The sequence below is a fragment of the Cydia strobilella genome, chromosome 7 (assembly GCF_947568885.1).
Source record: "Cydia strobilella chromosome 7, ilCydStro3.1, whole genome shotgun sequence".
Taxonomy (NCBI): Eukaryota; Metazoa; Arthropoda; class Insecta; order Lepidoptera; family Tortricidae; genus Cydia; species Cydia strobilella.
The window spans coordinates 7750256-7773201 of NC_086047.1; the positions used below are offsets into that span (position 1 = coordinate 7750256).

The window sequence follows — 22946 nt, forward strand, 5'->3', positions numbered from 1 at the left end:
ATTTATGTATTTAGGTACCAACTTCGTATTATTAGATTGTCCCATTAAAAATAAAATAATAAACCAAAGAACGTAATAATACTGGTATTTTTTGTATGAAGAAAAAACCGGTTCCGAGCCTTGGTTCTTATGTTATATATTTTACCACCATTTTTTCGCAGTAGTTTGGTTTAACCTCGGCCCTGGCACTTAGTAAGTTAGTATAAGAGCGAGCAAGTTAAATATTCATATTTGCAATAGCGTTACGCGAGATCGACGCGACGATGATATTTCCTATTCCGCATCCGTACGTCACGTTTGTTTCTGCGTACTCTATTCTCACTGCTCTAGCTATTCTGGGTAATCAAATCATTAAATTAGAACTTGTTTGTAACTTGATATTGTATAGGTGGTATTGTAGGTAGGTAGGTATTGTATAAGTATCATTAAATTAATGCCATATTACTGCGTATACTGCATAGCTACGTACCAATAATGGAATTGTTTATAGATACCTCAGTGGCACCTTATTGCTCGGTAACAAAAAAAGATCATATTATGACGAATACTCTTATCAACTTGTATTGTGTTATCGATAGGATTCTTAGATACCGACTCATAGTCTAGTCACTAAATACTCTTTTCGGGGTAGGATAATCATTCGTTATCTTATCGTCTTCGGTATTGGCGATAAATAGGTATTAGACCTGATAGCCATGTAAATAGTCCTGTTGTGATAACAATCTAGATTTAGGTGGTGAAGTGAGTCACCTGTTGATTCATTTTTACATAAGTAAACAGATAGTAATTATATGTAATATTTACTTTTTTTTTTCCCTTAAATGTATTTATATTCCAACAGTGCAGTTTGGGTTGAGAACCGGTATCTAAAAAGATAAAATTGGTCATAAAAACACATAATAAATGCGAATATATTTGAGCAGGCGGCCGATACCTTGGCGACCAAATCAGTAAATTAGAATATCTATTAATTTTTTCTGGTTGAGGTAACTGGTGACCGAAGAGCTGGCGGCTTCTTCGCACAACGTATCAGCATTGCGATACAGCGAGGAAATGCCGCCAGCATCCTTGGTACAATGCCTCAAGGGCCTATTTTAGATTTAAGCTAGTTATTAATTTCGTTTACGTAGTACCACTGTATATATCTTGTATGTAAATAAAGTGTTTATTATTAATTTTCCATATAATACTTTAAAAGTTTAAACTCGCGTCTTGTACACATAATTAGTGTCATTAACGGGTCTAACGCGATTAAATTTAATTATTTTACCTTTAAATAATGAAATTTAATCGCGTTAGACCCGTTAATGACATTAACTAATTTGCCAATTAACTTATGTATCAATCAAACGTCAATCATATATATATACCGCAATTACAGCGTTGTCAACTATAAATGATAACTTCATTATTTTTAATTAGGTCATTTACTTGTTACAGATACTGCGTATATAGAACCAGCTATTCAAAATGACGAGTATCTACAACTGGTACAGAGACCTCTTGGACAACAGGAGTGGTAGGTATTACTTTTGTTAATATGCTGGCTTTAGCGTTAATAAATACATATATCACACTTAACACGTATACAAATATTGAAAAATCACGAGTGACGCGTAAACCCGTACGTACATCAGTTAGATTCGGAATCGATCGATAAATAAACTTATTGTTGAAACTGTTAGTCTTTATGTGCTTGTGTTTCCTTACGTCCGATGGTCCACCTGTACACCTGACTGTATGCAAGCCAGTCGCTCCGAAAACTTTGCGCCAATTGCCAACCGCGCCGGTTGCTCCAAGGTTTACCAGCAAGAGTTTGCTCAACAAAATTACATAAGCCTTAGAATGTTCCACGCTCCAACTTCGCACCGTGGCGGCGTCTTAGCGTAACGAAAACGGAGTTATGTCAATGTTCTAAGCTTCAACACATGTGCCAAACCGGCATTGAACGCAGATCCGCGCTATGACGCCCAAACTAATACTTCTCCTTTATTTATTCACATTTGAATATTATTTACCTGCAATTCTAACTCTCATTACCTACAGACGTTTATATTTTTCAACTGTTGCAAAATCCATTAACCTTTCTGTGACAATTCCGGATATACGTACCTAATAGTTGACGTAGTTATTCTTGTTTACCTAAATGCGGAAAAATCATAATCGCTGCTTGGCTTGTCTAGGTAAATAAATGCAGGTCGTCCTTGTTGGTCCAATGGTCAACTAGTGCTATTACCCGTAGCGGAAGACTTATTGTAATCATCATATATCACCCATTATACTTAATTTGCAGTACGATTGTGTAAAATTCGTGCTCGTAGTTATACAATTAATTAGCGTACGAAATACCAAAAAAAATTATTCAAATTATTTGAGCACCCTGCACCGTTTTAGAAGTGATATATAGAAAAATGGGATGTTCCCACTTTGCGTGACCTGAAACAGTTAATTTATAACAACGTATATTTGAGGGACGATTATTTTTATGGAAATGATTATACACCACGCCCGCTCAGTATTGATTGAAAGAATTATGATTGTGTTCCAGATCCCCGGGTGAAGGATTGGCCGATGACGTCGTCGCCGTGGCCCACGGTCGCGATATGTCTGGGCTACGCCTACTTCTCCAAATCCCTCGGGCCCAGGCTCATGGCCAACAGGAAACCCTTCGAGTTGAGGGGCGTCCTCATAGTATATAACCTATTCCAAACCCTCTTCAGCGCCTGGATATTCTATGAGGTAAATCCCCAAAGTTAATTACGGACTAGATCGATTAGCATTCTGCTACAATACATTTCCGCCTCGACGTGCATGCTGCCTTCACGGATGGAAATGGGTTAACTGTTATGACGTATTGTGAGACAATTAACATTGACGTAAATGTAATTAAGTAATATTCAAACCAATTTAATTCTCCTTGTTGCTTTTTACCGGATTCCTGATAGAATCTGTATCAAAATGTCAATGATTTACTTGTTACCACAATAAGAGCTTATAGGAAGTTTAAATTGTATATCAATTTTATATTTGAACATGTACCTACCTACACAATAGTTTATATTTATAGTACCGAATATTTTATACAGAATGTGTAAAAGAATCGCTGTAGATTCTTACAATAAACGTTTTCTATTCTATTCTATTGAGTAAAAAATAAATTTTTGTGTGCCTAACTACTTTTTCTTGTACGATAATCGTCAACTTTTCACTCAAGATATTATACCTAAACCAAAAATAGTCTCGTGAGCAAACAATTTTTTGATTGCAGTACCTAATGAGCGGCTGGTGGGGTGAATACAACTTCACTTGTCAACTCGTCGATTATTCGCGGAGCCCAACAGCAATGAGGGTTTGTATTTGATCCATGTTATGACTGATACTAGTACTAGGGCCTTAAATCTCATTCTCTAATGCTTAACCAGCTCAATATAATACACATATGCACCATGATGAGAATTGAGAACTAGCTCGGTAGTATTTAATAGTCATAGTCGGAGTCATGCTAAAATGCATCAGTCCCAGAGGTAAACAACCATTTGAATGTTACATAAACTAAAACGAAAAATTGTTTATTGAATACGTGTGGGAACCTTGCTCATGTCCATTCTATTTTCTACTTAACGTTTTATGCGTAATGTCAGTGATAATCGGGGTCGTCATTACTGGTTTAATTAAGATAGAACATCATATAATTAATTTAAATGCATCTGTCCTTTATATCCAATAAGATTTGCGTGGTAACGTTAATCTTCTTTATGACATAAATAATTTAGTATTCATAAATTACCATACCATCAAAAAAGCTTGTGTCAAGGTTGTGTGGAATTAATGTGTGACGTGTTTTGTAGATGGCAGCCACGTGCTGGTGGTACTACTTCAGCAAGTTCACAGAGTTCTTCGACACGCTGTTCTTCATTCTGCGCAAGAAGAACGAGCAGGCTTCCACGCTGCATGTGATACACCACGGCATCATGCCCTTTTCAGTGTGGATGGGCCTTAAATTCGCTCCAGGTAAATAACACAACATACTCCCATACCGTGAAACCGTTCATTTTTGCCCTGTAAAGTAAACTTTCCCATTGAGAAATCGTGAACAAATACATAGCGAATTAAAATAATATGATGGAGCCTTTGCGTGGCAAGTTCTCACAGCGGGGCATGTCTATTTGAAATACATATAACTAATTGACAGATAGTTATAATATTAACACTCAATTTTCCATTCCAATTTTTTTCTTTGGGTTGTAAGTTCACACACGCGCCCTACCCCACCTACCCAGCGCGCGCGGTTGGCGCACGTAGCGTATAGAATAGAATAGAATATCGTTTATTAGCGTGAATTATGGTAGTTAGCAGATATGGTATGGTATGGTAGTTAGCGTAGCCAGTTGTACCTTGTGATAAAAACAAATTTTATTTTGCCTAATTTTTTTATTATTATTTTAATATGTTTTAGACGATTTCTTAATTTAACAAATATTTTATTCCATTTTAGACGTACCTATAAAATATAAGATAAATAAGAGACCCGACTATTGTTAAGTATTGTGTAATTTACGACATGCATTTTTTAAACTGCACGCAACTAATACACAGACATTAAGTTTTTTACTTGTAATACTGTTCGTTGGCATTTTCTCAGTAGCGAAATCTGACGTAAAGTTTTTGTTCTGCGTCAACAAGTAAATTCTAATTAGGAATTGTATTGTCAAAGCATGGGTGGAGCAGATTTTTGCAAACTACTTAATAGAAAAAATAACAATGCTTAGAACTAGCACATAGTTGTAGAAAACAATGAATTATTATAATCAATGACATACGGTGTCAACAAGTCTTAAAAACGAAACATCGCCGTGAAACTGAGAAATTCGACTATTTTCAATGAATATTGGTAGAATAATGAACATTTATAACATAATGTAAAATTATACTGTGGCGACAGCAGTCATTCAAAAGTAGGTAGCTGGAATAAAAACATTATGGTAATAAATTAATAACTTATCGCGAGGAACGGGGTTGATTGATGTTTTAATGAAAACCATAACATAGGATGCCTTTTTATTGTGCACCAAGTTTCATCAAATGCGTTCCGATGTTTCTGGGTGTTCTTTCCCACTTATAATATTAGTAAGATAATATACTTACTTTGTTTTATGATCGTTATAGTTTCTCTCACGAGTAAAATACAAGAACACAGATTAACCAACCAATTGTAATGTGATCGCATATATAGATTAATTTGTATGCAATAAAAAACATCTAAACGTTTCCGACGAATTATTTCAGTGGAAGGCCGAATGCAAGACTGATGCATCAGCGCTTTCTAAAACGATGTCACGTGAGTCATCGTACTTACTGGTGATTAACCGCTGTTCGATGAATTAAGCAGGCTACGCAACTCGGCCATCGCTGGGCTCTCGCGGTCATGGTTAATTTCGTTATATAACCGCTTTGTTACTGAAACTGTACTGGTTGTCGGGGCATTCAGAAGGGCAGGTTAAATAAACACAAGCTAAAAATGAATATATACACAATAGCGAGCAGAAAAACAATACGGCTACTTGAAAACTTAATTAATTGTTAATTTATCATTATTACGATAACACAATACCTTATTAATTTATTCTTCATTTTTGCATTATTTATTATGTATTTTTTATACAGATGCACCGGATATTCGGTTACTATCCGGTATCCGCCCTATCCGGCCCTTATTTTAATATCGGGCCGGATACCAGATAGTGACGCACTATCCGGCCGGATACCGGATAGTTACTTTGCTTGATTTTGGGGTATACAAATAATTTAAAAATTCACATGTAACATTCGCGTAACACATCCAACGTATTATTTGGTTATAGCAAAATACGCGAGCGCACGTGTACTGTAAACGAAGTTACTCCGTAATAACATGATAAAACTCGTTTCGAACCTAGAAATGAGTCCGCGCGAACGTTCCCTACGAAAAAAGGTCAAAACCTGCACGACGCGCACCGGCAATACTCAAAATGTTTCTACGGCCGAATATTCGGCGACCGGATACCGGATATTCGGCCGACGGTCATGCCGAATATCCGGCCAAAATTTTCTTGGAAAAGTTCGTATTTGCCATGCTAGTTCAGTCAAATGGCAGTACGTTTTGTACCGAGAGTGACTGAAATAGCAAGACACGTTCTTAAGTTTCCGTGAAAATACGATGGAAAATAATTATGTAGTGCACATCTGACTGCATAGCGCGTTATAATGCTTTATGTTCGAATAATATGGGTTTGGCTGCACGGTGCTGTTTACCCCGCGACTACTTCGCCGTTTATGTCTTTTGTTGTCCAATGTTCTAATTAAGGAATAATCAGGAATTAAAACTTTAAGATTTAAATATCATATAAATAAACTCCCGTTGCGTCAGCTAGTTTAGAAACTGTTTCATTAGGATCGTTTTCCGATGTGTTTTTTCCACTACACATAACCTTTCTACGTTTTATTTTCACAAAAGTAAATTCATACCCGGAACATACCTTTACTGTACCGTTTTATAATTAAAGTTAGTTTATATTGAATTTGACAAACAATGAATTATGACCACTGTGTTACTTATTCGTTCAGTTAGCATAGTCTACGTGACAACATACTTGTAGAATAATAAGCGGACGTCATTTTGAATAATGATCACAGTCAATATTTTTGATATAAGCGGACACATTGAAAAATATGGATGGGTGGTGGTCATTTTACTCTTTTTGTTGGCACCATCATGTTACATTTCATTCAACTTCTCACACTTGACCAAGTGTCCATAGACGTGTTACACGGTGTTTTTTTTTAAACTCCGTTAACTTCGGGGTATGGCTAAGTACAGTCGCCATCAGATATATCGGAGCGGCCGAGGCTCTCACAAATATCTGAACACGCGTCTATTGTCAAGGCGTTAGAGTGCGTGTTCAGATATTTTTGAGCACCTTGGCCGCTCCGATATATCTGATGGCGACTGTACATTAATGGAAATTGAATGGCATAGTTATTATTGTAATTTTTTTTTTTTTGTAAAATCTTAACTTATTTTGGTTATAAACGTGCTAACTCGGGGCACGTTCTAGGGATTTGATGTCCATTAAAAAGATGTCGATATATATTTTTACATGTGGTCACTGAAAAATCCTCGATTACTATAAAACCGCCCCAATATCAGACGTGATATCGATTTACATATTATGATTTTAAGATAATTCAAGTATACCGATGTAATGTCAACATCTAGATGTTGTTCAACATAAATAAAAAATGTTTTTCACCATTTAAAAATAAAAACATTAACAAACTAAAAAGTATAGTATGATTATTGTTGACAGTAACATCGATATATTTTTTGTGGTTAAAATATTTTGCTACATCACTAGTATTCATTCCCCGTGTTAGCACATGTATTGTTATAAATACATCTCAATCGATTATCTTACTCAAATACCATTATGTCATGTAAATGTCATAAACAATGGTTTCCTTATGATTACCTACTATTTTTCTTTTATTAATAGCATTAAAAGAACAAGCATTGTTTTTTGTGACACTGAACCCTATCAATTAGACAAGTCACCGTTTGACGCAATGAATTAAGTTCTATGACACGTGAACTATTCAAATTAAGCAAATACGCAAATCTCTGTTTACTGTGGAATTCAGTAGGAGTTTGAGTTTTATACAAATAAGGCAGCTAGGCACTTGCATAGAGAGGTACTCTTCTGGTTTTTATTTTATTTTGGTGTCTCCGCCACTTTAATTCTGTAACTTCGCCTTGTAACTTAGCCTGCCGGCTAGAGTAATTTTTCTTAAAGTAAACCAAGTATATAGTAGGTTGGTTTTTTTTTCTTTATTCTCATTTACGTTCCTGATTTTATTAGATTTAATTTAGTTAGCTTATATTTAGTCATATTGTATTTTAGTTAAACATAGTTTTAGTTATTATTAATTTTATATTTTGAAATTAATTCTTACCTGATTGATTTCTATAATAGTAGATAAATATCAATATCACATCATAAGTCTGGTAGTTGTATGAAAAAATTGCAATCTTAGAATTCGTTATGTGGACACCGATATCGATACTATTCTCTCACGGTTGGCAGATTACAACTATACGTAACAAAAGAAATCTTAATTGCACTGTAGTCTATTTACTTTTTATACTGGAGTGACAAATATAAAGCTAATACCTAAACATTTTACTTTAAATAAATTAGTTAAATTTAATCGTAATTATAATGATGCAACGGTAGTGTAACTGTAACAAGGCATGAAGACGGCTGAACGCTCTACTAATTAACCAGTCGAATTGTTTTATCTTATGTAATGCGCAATCCCTTTCAATTGGATCCCCGCGGGTTAACACTGTTTTGTTTATCACACACGGTAATTTATGTTTGGAAACACAATGAGGGCTACCGCGTTTAATTTCGACGCTAGGGGCGCTAGTGTAAATGGAGGTCTTTCAAAATGTCAAATGCATAGAAGTTTGGGGGGTTTCAAGCTTTTTTATCGGAAATTTTCACTCCTTATTCATAATTGTGGTAAATCTTTGTCCATCTTTGATTAATCATGGTAAGCAATAGATATAGCTCAATAAATGTTAGTGGTTTAAAAGAAGTGCCAAGTAAAATATACGCAAAATTAAACAGGTTGATAAAATTACACATTTAGACGTTTAAATACCTTTGTGTATATTAGAACGTAACTATTGATTTTATAAAAATAAGCATAGAATTTTTTTTGAGATCTGTTTTTCTAATTTTTTTTAAATCTACAGTGGCGCCAAACGGCGAGCACAAAAACGGTAGCCCTCATTAAACATTTTTCTTGATCTATACCGTGACACGAAATCTCCAACTACTTATAAAAGTAGTCAAAACTAATGCAATATATCGAATTTATACATTTATGAAATGAATACATAAACGTTAACCAACTATTAACTTCAATTCAAGGAAGATCTCAACGCAATATAATTTTATCCTTATTAAGATCAGATGCATTATTTATTACTTCCTCCAAGACACTAGGGAATTAGCATTAAATCGATACATATTAACCTTTAATCCAGTAGCGTTATTCAATATGTTGTTTTTAGGGTTCCGTACCCAAAGAGAAAAACGGGACCCTATTACTAAGACTCCTCTGTCCGTCAGCCCGTCTGTCTGTCTGTCACCAGGCTGTATCTCATGAACCGTGGTAGCTAGACAGTTGAAATTTTCACAGATGATTTATTTCTGTTGCCGCTATAACAACAAATACTAAAAAGTACGGAACCCTCGGTGGGCGAGTCCGAATCGCACTTGGCCGGTTTTTTAAAATTCCATAGCATCAAAATTCTGCCTTGCCATGTTATTTTATAAAGATTTAAATTAATTTTAAATTATATTAAGCGTGCCAGCATGTTCCTAGAGTTTGAAAAGTTTTAAATATTGTTTTCTTTTGTACAGGCGGCCACAGCACATTCTTCGCGTTGCTCAACACGTTCGTACATATCGTCATGTACTTCTACTACATGGTGTCAGCCATGGGACCCAAGTATCAGAAGTACATCTGGTGGAAGAAGTACCTCACCGCTTTCCAGATGGTATGTCATATTTATTGTTTATAAACATTTTAGTTTAACCCCTAGTAATAACTTGACGCAATTGCATCTATCTACGTCAAAGACAATTTTAAACAATGACAACCCAGATCCTATAAATACAAGGTAAGTGGGTGGATCTATTAAAGGTCTACCGATTAGGTAACTGAGGCGGCTGGTAAGAAGTTATTATTATGGTCTGATCTGGTAGAAGGCTTGGAATATTAAGGGCCCCCGGCAGGCTCGGTTCTCCGTACAAACGTAGTTCCGCTCTCATTTTAAAACGACTACCTAGATTGCTCTGAAACTTTGTACTTACAATAGGATAAGGTATATCTATGTCTGTCATTAGTTTATGTAGCTTCAGATACCATAGTTAAAAAAAAATACAGCGAAATTTAAGTTTTTCATGCAAAACTTGTTTTTGCTATATTTCGTTTGTTTTATGAACTAATTACAGACCTAGATATACCTCATGTCATTGTATGTGCAAAGGTTCATTACAATCCAACACGTAGTTTTAAAATGAGAGCAGAACTACGTTTGTATGGGAAGGTGCAATTCGGCCGAGCTTGCCATTTATTTCTAAAACTCAGCTACTACTACTAGAAAATCACCGCGCAACTTTACCAACCGCACAAGAAAAGTAGGAGATATATATATATATATATATATATATATATATATAGCTTGAGTCAGATTAGAAGAATATTACACTTTTAGACCGCCCCATCGGCATTTCTATTATTATACTGACTCGATTAAACAATGTTTATTATAGTCAGAACATCGTTCATTTCAATTTGCATCATGAATAAAAGGAAAACGCAATATAATGACGACTTGCGTTGCTCTCCTTGTGAAACGACCTCGATGGGAATTGGTTAACAAGTTATTTTGCCTATAACTATGTAATATAATTTTCCCCATTTCATACCCCCATTTGTGACCTGTAAAGTTTGCTTTTACCAATAAAGTTCTGTATTCTGTATGATTTTTTTTTATTAATTGTTACATGCCTTTATTGTGATTAATACAAATCGCGATACAGTTTTACGCGATAAGGTACAAGGAATTTGATTTTTGTGCCACTTCGTACCTTGTGGCATTGACAATCAGTACGAAAGCCGCTAGTTTCATGGTATTGCCACTGTGACAAGGTAGGATGTGGCGCAGAAATTAAATTCCTTAACCGTACATATTCAGACGTTGATATAGGTATACGAAATGTGTATGTGTATGGTTAAATCGTTTAACGCCTACGTCAAGCATTGCCTAGCCCTAACACGTGTAAAGGTTACTTGCGTCCATGTCACATTTGCATAGCCCTGAAGTTTCCACTTGTATGGTATTCACAGATTACCTTCCAATAGACCACACATTAAGGGCCGGTTGCATTGCACCAAACCGTTCGCTAAATTTTATTGGACGGGAAGTTAGCTGAAACCTGTGGTTGATGCAACCGGCCCTTAATCCATACTAATATTGTAAATGCGAAAGTGTGTCTGTCTTTCTGTTACCTCTTCACGCTTAAACCGCTGAACCGATTTAGTTGTAATTTGGTATAGAGATAGTTTGAGTCCCGGGAAAGGACATAGGGTAGATTTTATCCCAGAAATCATCCTTTAAGGGGGTGAAAACGGTGGTGGAATTTTGTAGGGGAAATCGATAAAAAGCGGATTGGCTAAAAAAAAGCTACCCAAATTACTAACTTCACGCAGACGAAGTCGCAGGCAAAAGCTAGCGTCATATAAACACTACTCGCGTTTAGTAGCCATAATAATGGTCGGAATAAAGCATTCTGCCGCCGCAAGCAGCATTGTCTAAGAGATCCTAATAGCTTTATGCGACAGTAAAAAAATTAAACAAAATGGAGTACGATGCAAAAACTGTACGGCTTGCATCGTAGTATTTTACATGTAGGCACCTACATACAAACAAGATACAAATATTTATGTTAGAAGAAGCGTGTTTTTCTATTATGCTCCGTGTAGTGGTAAGTACGTTAGTTAGTAACTTAGTAATCTGCGATAGGAAGATAACTTGTTTAGAGGAACTGGTTTCGCTTTCATTGTCATATTCATATTAGAACGGCAATAGATATATTTTGTGACAATGTAAAAACAACAGGTGTGTGATTGAATAGATATTAGTTGTAGGTATGTATTTCAATGTGTATGTTTGTTTTAATTTATAGGTTAATAATTCATCAACCAATTTATGTATTACGTATATAACGTTTTAACCAATCTAGTAGATAAATAATGAGAATTACTTTATTTAACACCAAAAAAATACAATACTTAAAATATACCTAAGAACTAAAAATAATCTATAAAAAAAAACCTTAACTATAAATAAAACTAAAGTAACCTATAAAAACTACTCGAATATCCCACCCCGCATCGCCATATCTATTAAATCTAATCGATTATTGTAACCGTAACTATTGTAATGTATAATCAGCACGGAGCTAGCTGGCAGCAGTGCCAGCACTTAAAATAACAATTTTACAATTCACAACTTATTTTCTCATTCCGTACTCTGCGTAACGCCCACCATACATTGTATTTGCTAGTGTATTTCGAGTCTAGATTTAGAATTTCTTTTGTTATGCTACCTGCTAAACCGACAGTATGTGCTATCATATCACCCTCCACACGAGGCAACTATTTGTTTGACAAGATTGGACAAATTGGAGTATGTGTATAGTTGCCTGTCTAAATTTTACAGATGTGATATGTGTGATGAATGTTGTGCATTGTAATGTTCCATGGGCCTTTAAACATATGAGGCACTCAGCTTGTCTCCCACCAAGCACCGTTGTTGAACAATGAACCTTATTACAACGGAGCACGTTATTGTTTGCAGGTCCAGTTCGTGATGATCTTCACTCACCAGCTGCAGGTCCTGTTCCGGCCGTCGTGCCAGTACCCGCACGTGTTCGTCTACTGGATCGCCATGCACGGCTTCCTGTTCCTGTTCCTCTTCAGCGACTTCTACAAGGCGAGATACACGCAGAAGGTGCAGAAACGCGCCGATGGACTTTGTATGGTAAGCTTAACATACAAACAGTATCTTAAACCTAAAGGGTTATTTAGACAGTGGGAGAACTCGCCTGCGAGTTTCATAACATTACCTACCTATTCGTCAACCACTATTTTAATTGGTTGCCTTAGTTGTCAACAATGTAACAAAACTTATATGCCTGTTCTCTCTGCTTTATTGATGGAAAAATACTTCCTAGTTTTTCTGTTCGAATTTATCAATTAACAAGACTCAGTCACAGACAAATCTCCTTATATGATCATGTTTTTCTAAGAGGCGTTGATATTCGTAGACGTGGAAAAAATATATGTAATTCTTGACTATATTATCTTTAATATTGTCTTCGGTTACCGCGATAGTTACTCATGAAATAAAACTATGAAAACGGATTATATCGCGTATATTGAATTTATAATACATCCCGACGTTTCGAACTCTTTACAGCGTTCGTGGTCAACGGGTGACTGAGGAAAAATTACAAAATGCAAAAATACCCACATACTAAAATAATGAACAATCATAGACTACAAACTTTAAGGCTGGTTGTACATGCAAAATCGGTTCATAAGGCTTGTTATACACTATAATTATTTTTCGAGTAAAGATATATATATATACGCGATAAAAATAAACTATGGCTAAACGTCGGGATGTATTATAAATTCAATATACGCGATATAATCCGTTTTCATAGTTTTATTTTATATTATCTTTAATAACATAGCTTCCGATACACGAATTATGACACGTCGCTCGATACAATTAATTCCCAAAGTAACCTCTAACTCGGATTTTTAATCAAACTTTACTTGGTTATTTATTATCTGATACTATAAACAAAAAAAGAAGAAAAAACAATCTTAACTTAAATAATAATTTCATAGCTTTCGAGTTTCGATATTGTAAGGTAACGTTTTGAAAATAAATAAAAATCGACAAAATTCGATCAAAATGGATACTTGGCGCGCATGATCTTTCCCGTTTTTTCTTGCGAAATGTGACAGTGACAGCGGCAAACCGATGGAACGGCCTTTATTATATTTCCTAATATTAGGTACACTGACATTGATGGTGGTGAGCTACTCCATTTTGGTCGTTAAGTCCATAACCATTTAAAAGTAGTGTGTTTTGTAAAAGTGTAAAGACTTGCGCGGAATACCGTCTTGCGAAATGACTTAAAGCCTCAAGGCCGCGACTGCCCGGAGATACTACTTTCGGACGCGATTCGATGTGTCATGCTAAACGAAGTTTGTTAATGTTATGCCCAAGTTGCAACACGCCGTTGAACTGTCTGCATCTTTTATGCTCGACTTGTCTCTAACCTAACGGGTGTCAAAAACTTGACACAGAACTACCCGAATAGCATAGCATTAATGTGTGTGGTGCAAGACATAGGGTGAGTTGCACGAAACCGTCTGTCACCCTTAAAGCGTTCGCAAAATTTTGCCGTGTGGAAAGTTTCATAGTTCACTGCTGAGTGACGTTGGTCACTCCGCGAATTCTGGTTGGTGCAACTGGGTTTAATTGAAGTTGCAAGATGAACTGACAAAACTAGACTAGTTAGTGGATACTGTGCGAACTCATTGGTAGTAGCAAAGATGACAATCTCAATCGAGAAACGCCAATCGGAATCGTCAAAAATGTGGCTTAAAACTAAGTTAGAATGGGAATATGTTTTTATCGAATTGGATTTTGCTAAATTAAACGGATGTATATTTACATACAGAAGTTATATCAGTGCGCTTACTGCGCATCTCCGACTTGCACTTATGAGCGATTAAAACCATTGATAGTATCAATTAACTACTCTTTTTATTGACCTATAATTGCCAAAAGACTAAAACAGGGCAGGAAGCTATACCAGGATTTTTCTCGTTCGATTGTTTACTTGTCAATTCACTAAGTGACTGGGAAGCGGACTAAAGGATGACTCACGCTAGACCGGGCCGGGGCCGGGCCGGAGCTTCCGGCGCTTCGTTTTCTATGGAAAGAAAGCACCACGTGATCACCGATCAGCCGTCATAGAAAATTACATGTCGGACGCCTCCTCCGCCCGGGCACGGCCCGTGAGTCATCCTTAAAGCATGGGAGAAACGTTCGGGAATAGTTATTCCATAGTAATTTTAATTTCATTTCTGAGTACGAGGAAATAAAAAGGATCACGCGTGTCTATACACGTGTCTGCAGTTTTATTTTAATTAGTATGTCGTTCAGCTTTTAAGTATTGAGATACTTGCGTCAAGAGACACCGCTCTTCCATTAAGATGTAGCTTTATTGGTACAAGGGGGAAGAAAATTATAAGCAGAGAAACAGGAAGAAAAAGTGCCACGAAATGGTCTCACCTCAGCATGTTGCTGGCGACTTCCAGCGCGGCGCTAAGTTCTACATTGTTTCCACGTAGGGAGAGAATTAATTTATCGATTTACGTCAATTTACAACTAGAGGCTATTGTGTGGAATAAGATGATGTAAAATGACCCATATTTCATTTAATATCGGTTCAGTTGATTAAGCGTGAAAAGGTAACAGACAGACAGTTACTTTCGCGTTTTTGATATAGTAGGGAAGTAATTGTTAATCAATAATCAACAATTACTTAGTTATTTAAAATGCACCGTGGCTGTCCAAATAAACGGGTAAAAATGGCCCTATAAGATGGGTTTTAGGAAATGCTTAACGAAGAAAACAGACAGTATGTTTTGTGTCTGCCTATGCTTCAGAAACAACAATTTGCCAACCCACTCATTTTCTTTTGGTGGGTGTAGCTACCAGTCAGCTGTCACCCTTATTACCTAGACTAGAGTTCAATAAGAGTCGCTAGTATAGTATAGGTGCACGCTGCACGCGCGGTACTGGGTACTGGGTACTGGGTGGGTACTGGAACAGGCTCGCGGTCGGTTTGACATTGTTTGTTCCGTTTGTTGCAGGCGGTGGAGGTGGGCGCGACGCGCGGGTACAAGGAGGGCTCGCAGGTGCCGAGCGCGTACGCGTCGTCGGCCGCGGACGCCTTCGTGCGGCGGCGGCCCGTCTCATAGTGCCCGCTACCGCTACACGCTACAGCCAGTACAGCCTGCACAGCACTGCAGACATGTTACACGAAACTTTCTTAATGCACAAACTCACCGCAACTCGAATGCCTTGTAATTTATCTAAGTACAGAACTATATTCCAAATGTATTATATGGTTTGTTATAGATTCGGCGAGATGTAGGATGTTTAATGAGGTGTGGTCTGTAATTTTTAGTCACAATTGTAGATCTTACTTTGATTTTTTCGCGATATCGTGGACGGGCATTGTGTATTATCGTCACTGTAAATAATAATGTTTTTGTAACGTTCGGGTCTCATCTTACGTTTTGAGGAGGGTAGTGGATTGTTTGTAAATATTATTTTATCGCTTAGGTAGTCCATAATGCGAATAACTGAAATACGTTACCATAAAGTTCTGTAAGGTGTCCAGTGTCCATATTATTTCGGCATTTTCTGAATGAAATGTATTTTCGTAGTTTCTTTCACGTATATGATGTCTATTGTTAATACCAAAAAATGAACAAGTATATGAATCGACACAATGTGTCGGGTCTGTGTGAATACTGTATAGATTGCATTTAAGTTGTGACATTAATATTGTACTTGTTCGCGAGTACGACGTACGGGAGCAGCGGCGCTGCGGCAGGGGCCGCGGGTAGGTTATGTGGATGTGTGCGCGGGCGATGAATCGCCGACTAAACTTAATTATTATTTTGTATCATGTTTTGGTGTATTAATGCTTTGAATGTTGTGCAATGTGAAGTGCCGGTTGCTTGTCGCGACAGATATGCTCAAATGATACTGCGTATTCACTGTTTTGCTATTCTATTTATTATTTTAATAAAGAAGTTTACAGTATTTTTCTCTTGTTTCATCGATTACCCCTACCACACTAGCTATAGGTATCGGCAACAGACTGCAGAATTGACAAACTGTCATCTAATTACAGCAAAATTTTAAAATTAGTGTTCATTTTTTTGTACAGATATCAAGTTGAATAACGAAGTGCAAAATTAATCAACAAATTTTGTCAATATAGTACATTTATGTTTTTACGAGTAGTACTCTATGTAGTTGTGTTTAATTATTCACATCCACTCTCCTGCCAACACCTTTATTAGACGCAATGAAGCATCCATTTTATCCCATTTTACCGATAAAAATGCATAGTAAATAGTCCTAGTATGGACTCGTCATCACCACTCAGGATTGGTGATCCATATTCAATGGCAAAAAACAAACAGTAAACATACCGAAAACCAAATTATCGATACTTAAATAGTTGTTAGCTAACCGACTAACTACCTAGCCTCGGGTCCGACGGGCGCCAATTTCCACATGAACTTTGCCGGCAAGGCTGCTATAATCTGCATAGCATTGCAGATGATTATTAGGGTCTTGAGAAATACATAATGTGGCCGTTTACTTGACCGAGTCGCTGCTAAATTTGTATTTTGCGTAGGTTACTTCTGAGCATAAACTTATTCATTGCCTAGTAAATGTTTAACATATACTACAATGCCGTCTTTATAAAATTAGTAAACTAAAATAATTTTCACTCCACATGATATAATGCAAACCTCACCTAAAGTAAGTATTATTGCTGGTAGGTTTTCATACGAATTCAAATCTCATTATTAACCAGCGGGTTATAACGAGATTCAGTACCGTACTGAATATCATTCAGTGCCGGATTGACCAAACAGCCAAATAAGCACGTGCTTAGGGCACCACGTTTAGGGTAGAACTTTTATAGTACATTATGATACAAGTGTGCTAAGTTGGTCATTACACACGAGGCGATATTGTGCGCGCGAGCTGTAAGCGAGCTGTATGTAATGACCAATGCACACGCGTTTCATACGACGTTTTTCAACACACTTGCGAGAAAAAAAAGAAACTCATATTAATCAAATTTTAATAGTTAAAACAGTTAGTATTGTGTGTTGCATCTGTCATACTGCCGGCAGCCCCTCGCCCCGGCCGCGGGCGGCGCAGGCGGTCGGGCGCGCCGGTGCCCGCCAGTCTGACCAATTAAAGAAGGCTCCCTTTCCATGCATATTATAGCAATCAGTTACCTTCTTAACTCAGTCGGATGATATAATGAAAAAGCACGAGTGGAATAATACACTGAAAGAGCACGCTTGTTTAATATCTAGGATTATTATTAATGTATCGATGTCAACAATTGTTGGTAAACCTTTTTGAGCAAGTGTGTTGAAATAATTATTATTGCACCTATTGCACGTGTATTTTTAAAAATTTTAAGTTGTTGAAAGTTACGTTTTTTGTGGCTTCGTCGCTCGATTTAGAACCGAGATTTTAATATGGGTAGGGGACAAGTCTGTCGTGAAAATGGACAACTTCTAGTACTTTGGATAAATACCTACTATGAATTTGACGCCATATATCACCGGGTCCAGCGCGGAGCGCGGAGTAATTGAATGACGGTAGGTTACAAAAGTTCTGCATTCGATTTTTGGAATTTTTCACTTTTTTTAACATCAAAACACTGTATTGTGTTTACTTTAACTCTGCACGAGGCGATTGGCATGCTTAGGTACATCTACCTATATGTTATCATTATCTAGCTACGAACTTTAGAAATTACTGCCACACCTCAAGTTTCACTTTAAGAGGAAAAGGGCCGGCCGCTTCTCTATACAAACGGACTACGTTTTCCTCTCTGGATATTGACATTATGGAAAATATTTTTACATAATTAGATGTATATTTACCATAGCTGCCCCATGCCCCTACGTTTGGCTTTTTGCGATTTTTTGTTTATTGGAAAAATTAGGAGCAAAATACAGATGTCATACAAATTTTTAAATGCTAACTTTTATAAAAAAAAAACGATAAAAATCTAACGTAGGGGCATAGTTGTAATTGATATACAACAAACTGTGTCAAAATATTTCCAATAATGTTAATATCCAGAGAAGAAAATGAGGACTACGTTTGTATGAAAAGGGGATTTCGGATCCTCCAAATAATACATATTATAGGACATTTTTACACAAATTGTCTAAGCCCCACGGTAAGCTCAAGAAGGGTTGTGTTGTGGGTACTCGGACAACGATATGTATATAAAATAATATATAAATACTTAAATACATAGAAAACACCCATGACTCAGGAACAAATATCTGGGTCATCACGCAAATAAATGCCCTCACCGGGATTCGAACCCAAGACCGTCGGCTTCACAGGCAGAGTCACTAGGTCACTACCCACTAGGCCAGACCGGTCGTCAAAATTTGTTTGTAAACATACATACATACTTACCTACATAACTCTGCATCACTACATAGTATAAAACAAAGTCGCTTTACGCTGTCTGTCTGTCCCTATGTATGCTACGCAACGGATTTTGATGCCGTTTTCACCTATCAATAAAGTAATTCTTGAGGAAGGTTTTAGTGTATAATTTATAAACGTTTTGTGTAACCTGCGCGAAGCCGGGGCAGGTCGCTAGCTTAATTTATAAAACTATTAAGTAGCAGACACCTCTTAACGCATGGATCTGACCGAGATACCTGACCTACTATTGCATCTGACTGTACTTGATATCTACTTGTATCGTCCCTGACTACGTCGTCAATAGCGTCATTCTTTAACGCTAATTATAATCAAATTTGCGCACAAATAAATAAAAAGGTAACTACCTACTTATATGATATGTAAAAACAGCTCCCCAAATTCCAATGTTGGTACGTAAATTCTAATAAGTTGAAATACGGTACACTTATCACCACACGTCACTTCACGGTGTCAATGTGAACCTGGTAAATAATTCGGGTAAGTATATGTACATACTTACACCAATCGAATCTACATACTTGATTTAATTTGAGTAGAAACCAAACATCCCGTTGACGTCAAAGCTTATTTAAATTAATTAATTTATTGGAGCATTAGCATGGATTTCTTAGTTTGCTACAGGTTATATACTTAACGAAATTATACATAATTATACATACAAAATACATACCTATCTACCTACATATGGGTACTTATAATGTAGGTAGATAGTTATTTTTTAGTGCCTGTAACACGAAGGTAAGTACTTACCAACCAGTAAACGTACGTACGTCAATAGCAAACTGTACTTAATTGCATTTTCCATTATCTATTTAAAAAAAACCAGTCGTTTCGGATTACGTACCTTATTGAGAATATTACTGTAACGATTATTAATTTTAACCTCAATTATGGCCGATCAGGGATATATTGTTGGAGCTGACGACACGTATGTACATATATATTTATAAAATAAAATACCTCATTCGTTTGTAATAAAGCTCAAAATCCTGTCTACTTTAACATTGCTACATCCAGCATATTATGTGGTATTCGCATATACAACTACCTACCTAATCCCACCAAAAACATTTTCATGTAAAATGTTGCCAAGACGAGATTATATATGGCTCGTACTGTAAAGAGATATTAGATGTCATGTAGCCGACATGTCTCAATGATAAAGGCTCCTTCTAAATTGTAATTTAAAAAAATGTAGAGCCAAGCTTCTAACTCTACACGCCCTAACTCTACAGGCGTGCTACAAGCCATATCTTCACAAACTCTACACCTAAGTCAAAATATGTGGCTTGACCGTTTCAATTATAGAATCTTTCGCTTTCTCGGGACTCAAAATAAACACTCGCAAAAAAACCAACTTTCCTCTCTTGTTGCACAAATAACTATTCCATGATGTCAATATCCAGGGAGGAAAATGAGATGTACGTTTGTATGGAGAAGCGGTCGGCGTCCACTATCCTCTTAATAGTTTTGCTTTCGGTTCCGCTCTCGCCTACAATAGGATCGTAACATTCCTAAACACTTTAGGCCCTTGAATTATGAATAACATTCTATAGTGCGACATAAAATAGTAAAAATTAAATAAAATGAAACTAAAAAAAAAAACATACTAAGTTGTTGCCATGTTTAAGCATTTGACGTCAAAAATGTGACAGTTACGTAGGAAGTGGTGCCCTCAATAATTTTCTACAATTTCTGGTCGGACTATACACTGGGACAATTATATTTACACCCATTTTTTAGGAAGCTAATAAATTAATTTACATACAACTATAGGTAATCAATCTGTAACCAACACGACATCATAAATTTCCATTCAATTTGCGTCACAGCTTATAATCTAATGATCAATTTAGTATAAGAACTGGCTGTATAGTCGTTATGTTAACATAACCGGTAGGTATTTACCTATATCTAAACACGGAGATAGGTGTAGTGGTAGATGAAGCTCGATGTCGTTAAATATGTATCAACAACCAGAGATGGGCAAAATTTATTCGAATGACGAATAACGAATAAGAATAACAAAATTATTCTACATCTTGGCATAACTCATTTTGTAGGATCTCTGGGTCGTTACAAGTATTGCGATTTCAAAAATGTATAGTCTAGTGATAGTCAATAGGCTAAATTTTTTTAAACAATGACCTACATTCTCCGGCGCTTTGTTTTCTATGGAAAGCATCACGTGTCATGTCATAGAAAAGTAAGCGCCGGAAGCTCCGGCCCGGACACGGCCCGGTCTAACGTGAGTCATCCTTAAGTGTTATAGACCGAAAATTATTCATATTTTACCTTGTCATCTTTTTCATATAACGGTTTTACTATTGACTGTTTTAATTTTGTGGGAAATTTCCCCTTGTGCTAGTATAGGAGCTATAAGATTTGCACTTAATTTTATGATTTGAGTTAGTATGCCATCAAAACTTACGGCAAGTCCTTGGAAAAGTTGATTGTCCGATTCTCCGTTTCGCCCTCTTGCAGCTCGGCCTTCGACCTCACACGTACATCAAGGCGGGTTTTCTGGGGCCGGAATTTCTACCTCAAGCTGAACTTAACTAAAAAAAAGGATAGTCAAGTTTTCGCAAAAAATGCACCTTTTTACTTATAAATACTCTTATTTGTTAACTCGAAACGCAACTGTCGCACTAATATGGAAGAGGGGGTCCCTTTGTTTGACATAATTATTGAGTCATAATGTAATGATTGCCATATTATCATTAGTCATAATTCTGAAACCGTTAACTTTTCAGGATTTTCCTCGGGTTATCCTATAGATAGGTTAGGTTAGGTTTGTTTTATGGCAATCCTGAAAAGTTCCGCGTTTCTGAGAAAAACCAAATTATGACTAATGTCATAATTATGTCAAACAATAGAGACCCAAGGAAGAGTGATAGACACAAAGCGATTCGACTATAATATCGTGTGAATCTTGACCTAATTTATCAAAAAAAAAATTAGGATTATTTTCCGCTGCTGCACAGCTGCACCAGCAACGCTCGGCTGCTGTAGCTTTTTATTTATTTAGCTGCAACTCGAATGTACCTTGGTAAATTTCGTTGATTGTGAAACGTTCAATCCGTGACTCATTTCATCAAAGAGGCTGGTGACATCTCCCATTTGCCGCTGCCGCAACACTGCATCAGTAACGCTGCAGCAAAAACCATGTCGCCATTCGGTTGTTGCCTTGACAGTGACATCGCCCGTTTCCATCATGGAGACTATATAAAGGAGCCAAATCTCTATGTATGAAAAGTGTCCATCAAAAAACAGTAATTAGGCGGCGCCACCATACACCGAAATACTACCAAAAACAACCTACGTAATTTGGTCGGGTTATTTGTTGCCTTATATGGTTCATGTTATACTTGGTTATACTCATGTTCCAGAACCTAACTAGCGCCACCGGAGAGATTAGGAACTATTATTTAAAGTTGAAAGCGGTCACTTTAGCAACGATTCTGCCATAAGAGATTGGCATCCTTTCTATACCATCCATAGTTTCCATGCAACTCACAGCAGCAACGCTACAACAGAAATGCTGCAGCAATTTTAATCTGAACCTTGTTGACCTTGTTGAGATTAGAACCTTATTGGAGACTTTACTACCTAAGTAAAAAGCTTAAACAAAAAAGTAAAAAAGTTATTATTATTACACCTTTGCACAGTGCCGGATTAAGCCAGCGCGGGGCCTGTAGCAAATTCTCAAACCATTTATTTAATGATAATTAATATCGAACGAATCATTATCATAAACGATTTACGTTTTGTTATCTGTCAAGCTACTTAAACACGCTCCATCCAAGGTCAAATTACTTTCCCCACTAGTGGATAAAACGCGTTTTTCCCCGCTTGTATTGAAGGATAAAAAACAACTTTCCGAGCTAGTGAGGGGAAAATAAAATTATAGTTGACGATTTTGATGCAAATATTTTCTTCT

The 22946-nt window shown here is 36.7% G+C and overlaps 2 protein-coding genes across 3 annotated transcripts in view; one reads left to right on the top strand and one right to left on the bottom strand.

Moving 5' to 3' along the window:
• Positions 1 to 16540, top strand: part of LOC134743038 (very long chain fatty acid elongase 7-like) — a 34068-nt gene extending 17528 nt beyond the window's left edge. For both annotated transcript variants that reach the window (XM_063676313.1, XM_063676312.1), the window contains exons 2-8: positions 1441 to 1519; positions 2549 to 2739; positions 3269 to 3349; positions 3849 to 4011; positions 9471 to 9607; positions 12476 to 12658; positions 15580 to 16540. In XM_063676313.1, the coding sequence (XP_063532383.1) occupies positions 1471 to 1519; positions 2549 to 2739; positions 3269 to 3349; positions 3849 to 4011; positions 9471 to 9607; positions 12476 to 12658; positions 15580 to 15687 (912 nt within the window). In that variant the 5' untranslated portion in view covers positions 1441 to 1470 and the 3' untranslated portion in view covers positions 15688 to 16540. The remainder of the gene's footprint in view (positions 1 to 1440; positions 1520 to 2548; positions 2740 to 3268; positions 3350 to 3848; positions 4012 to 9470; positions 9608 to 12475; positions 12659 to 15579) is intronic.
• Positions 1 to 22946, bottom strand: part of LOC134743136 (adult-specific cuticular protein ACP-20-like) — a 294612-nt gene that overhangs the window by 72872 nt on the left and 198794 nt on the right. The window lies entirely within an intron of this gene.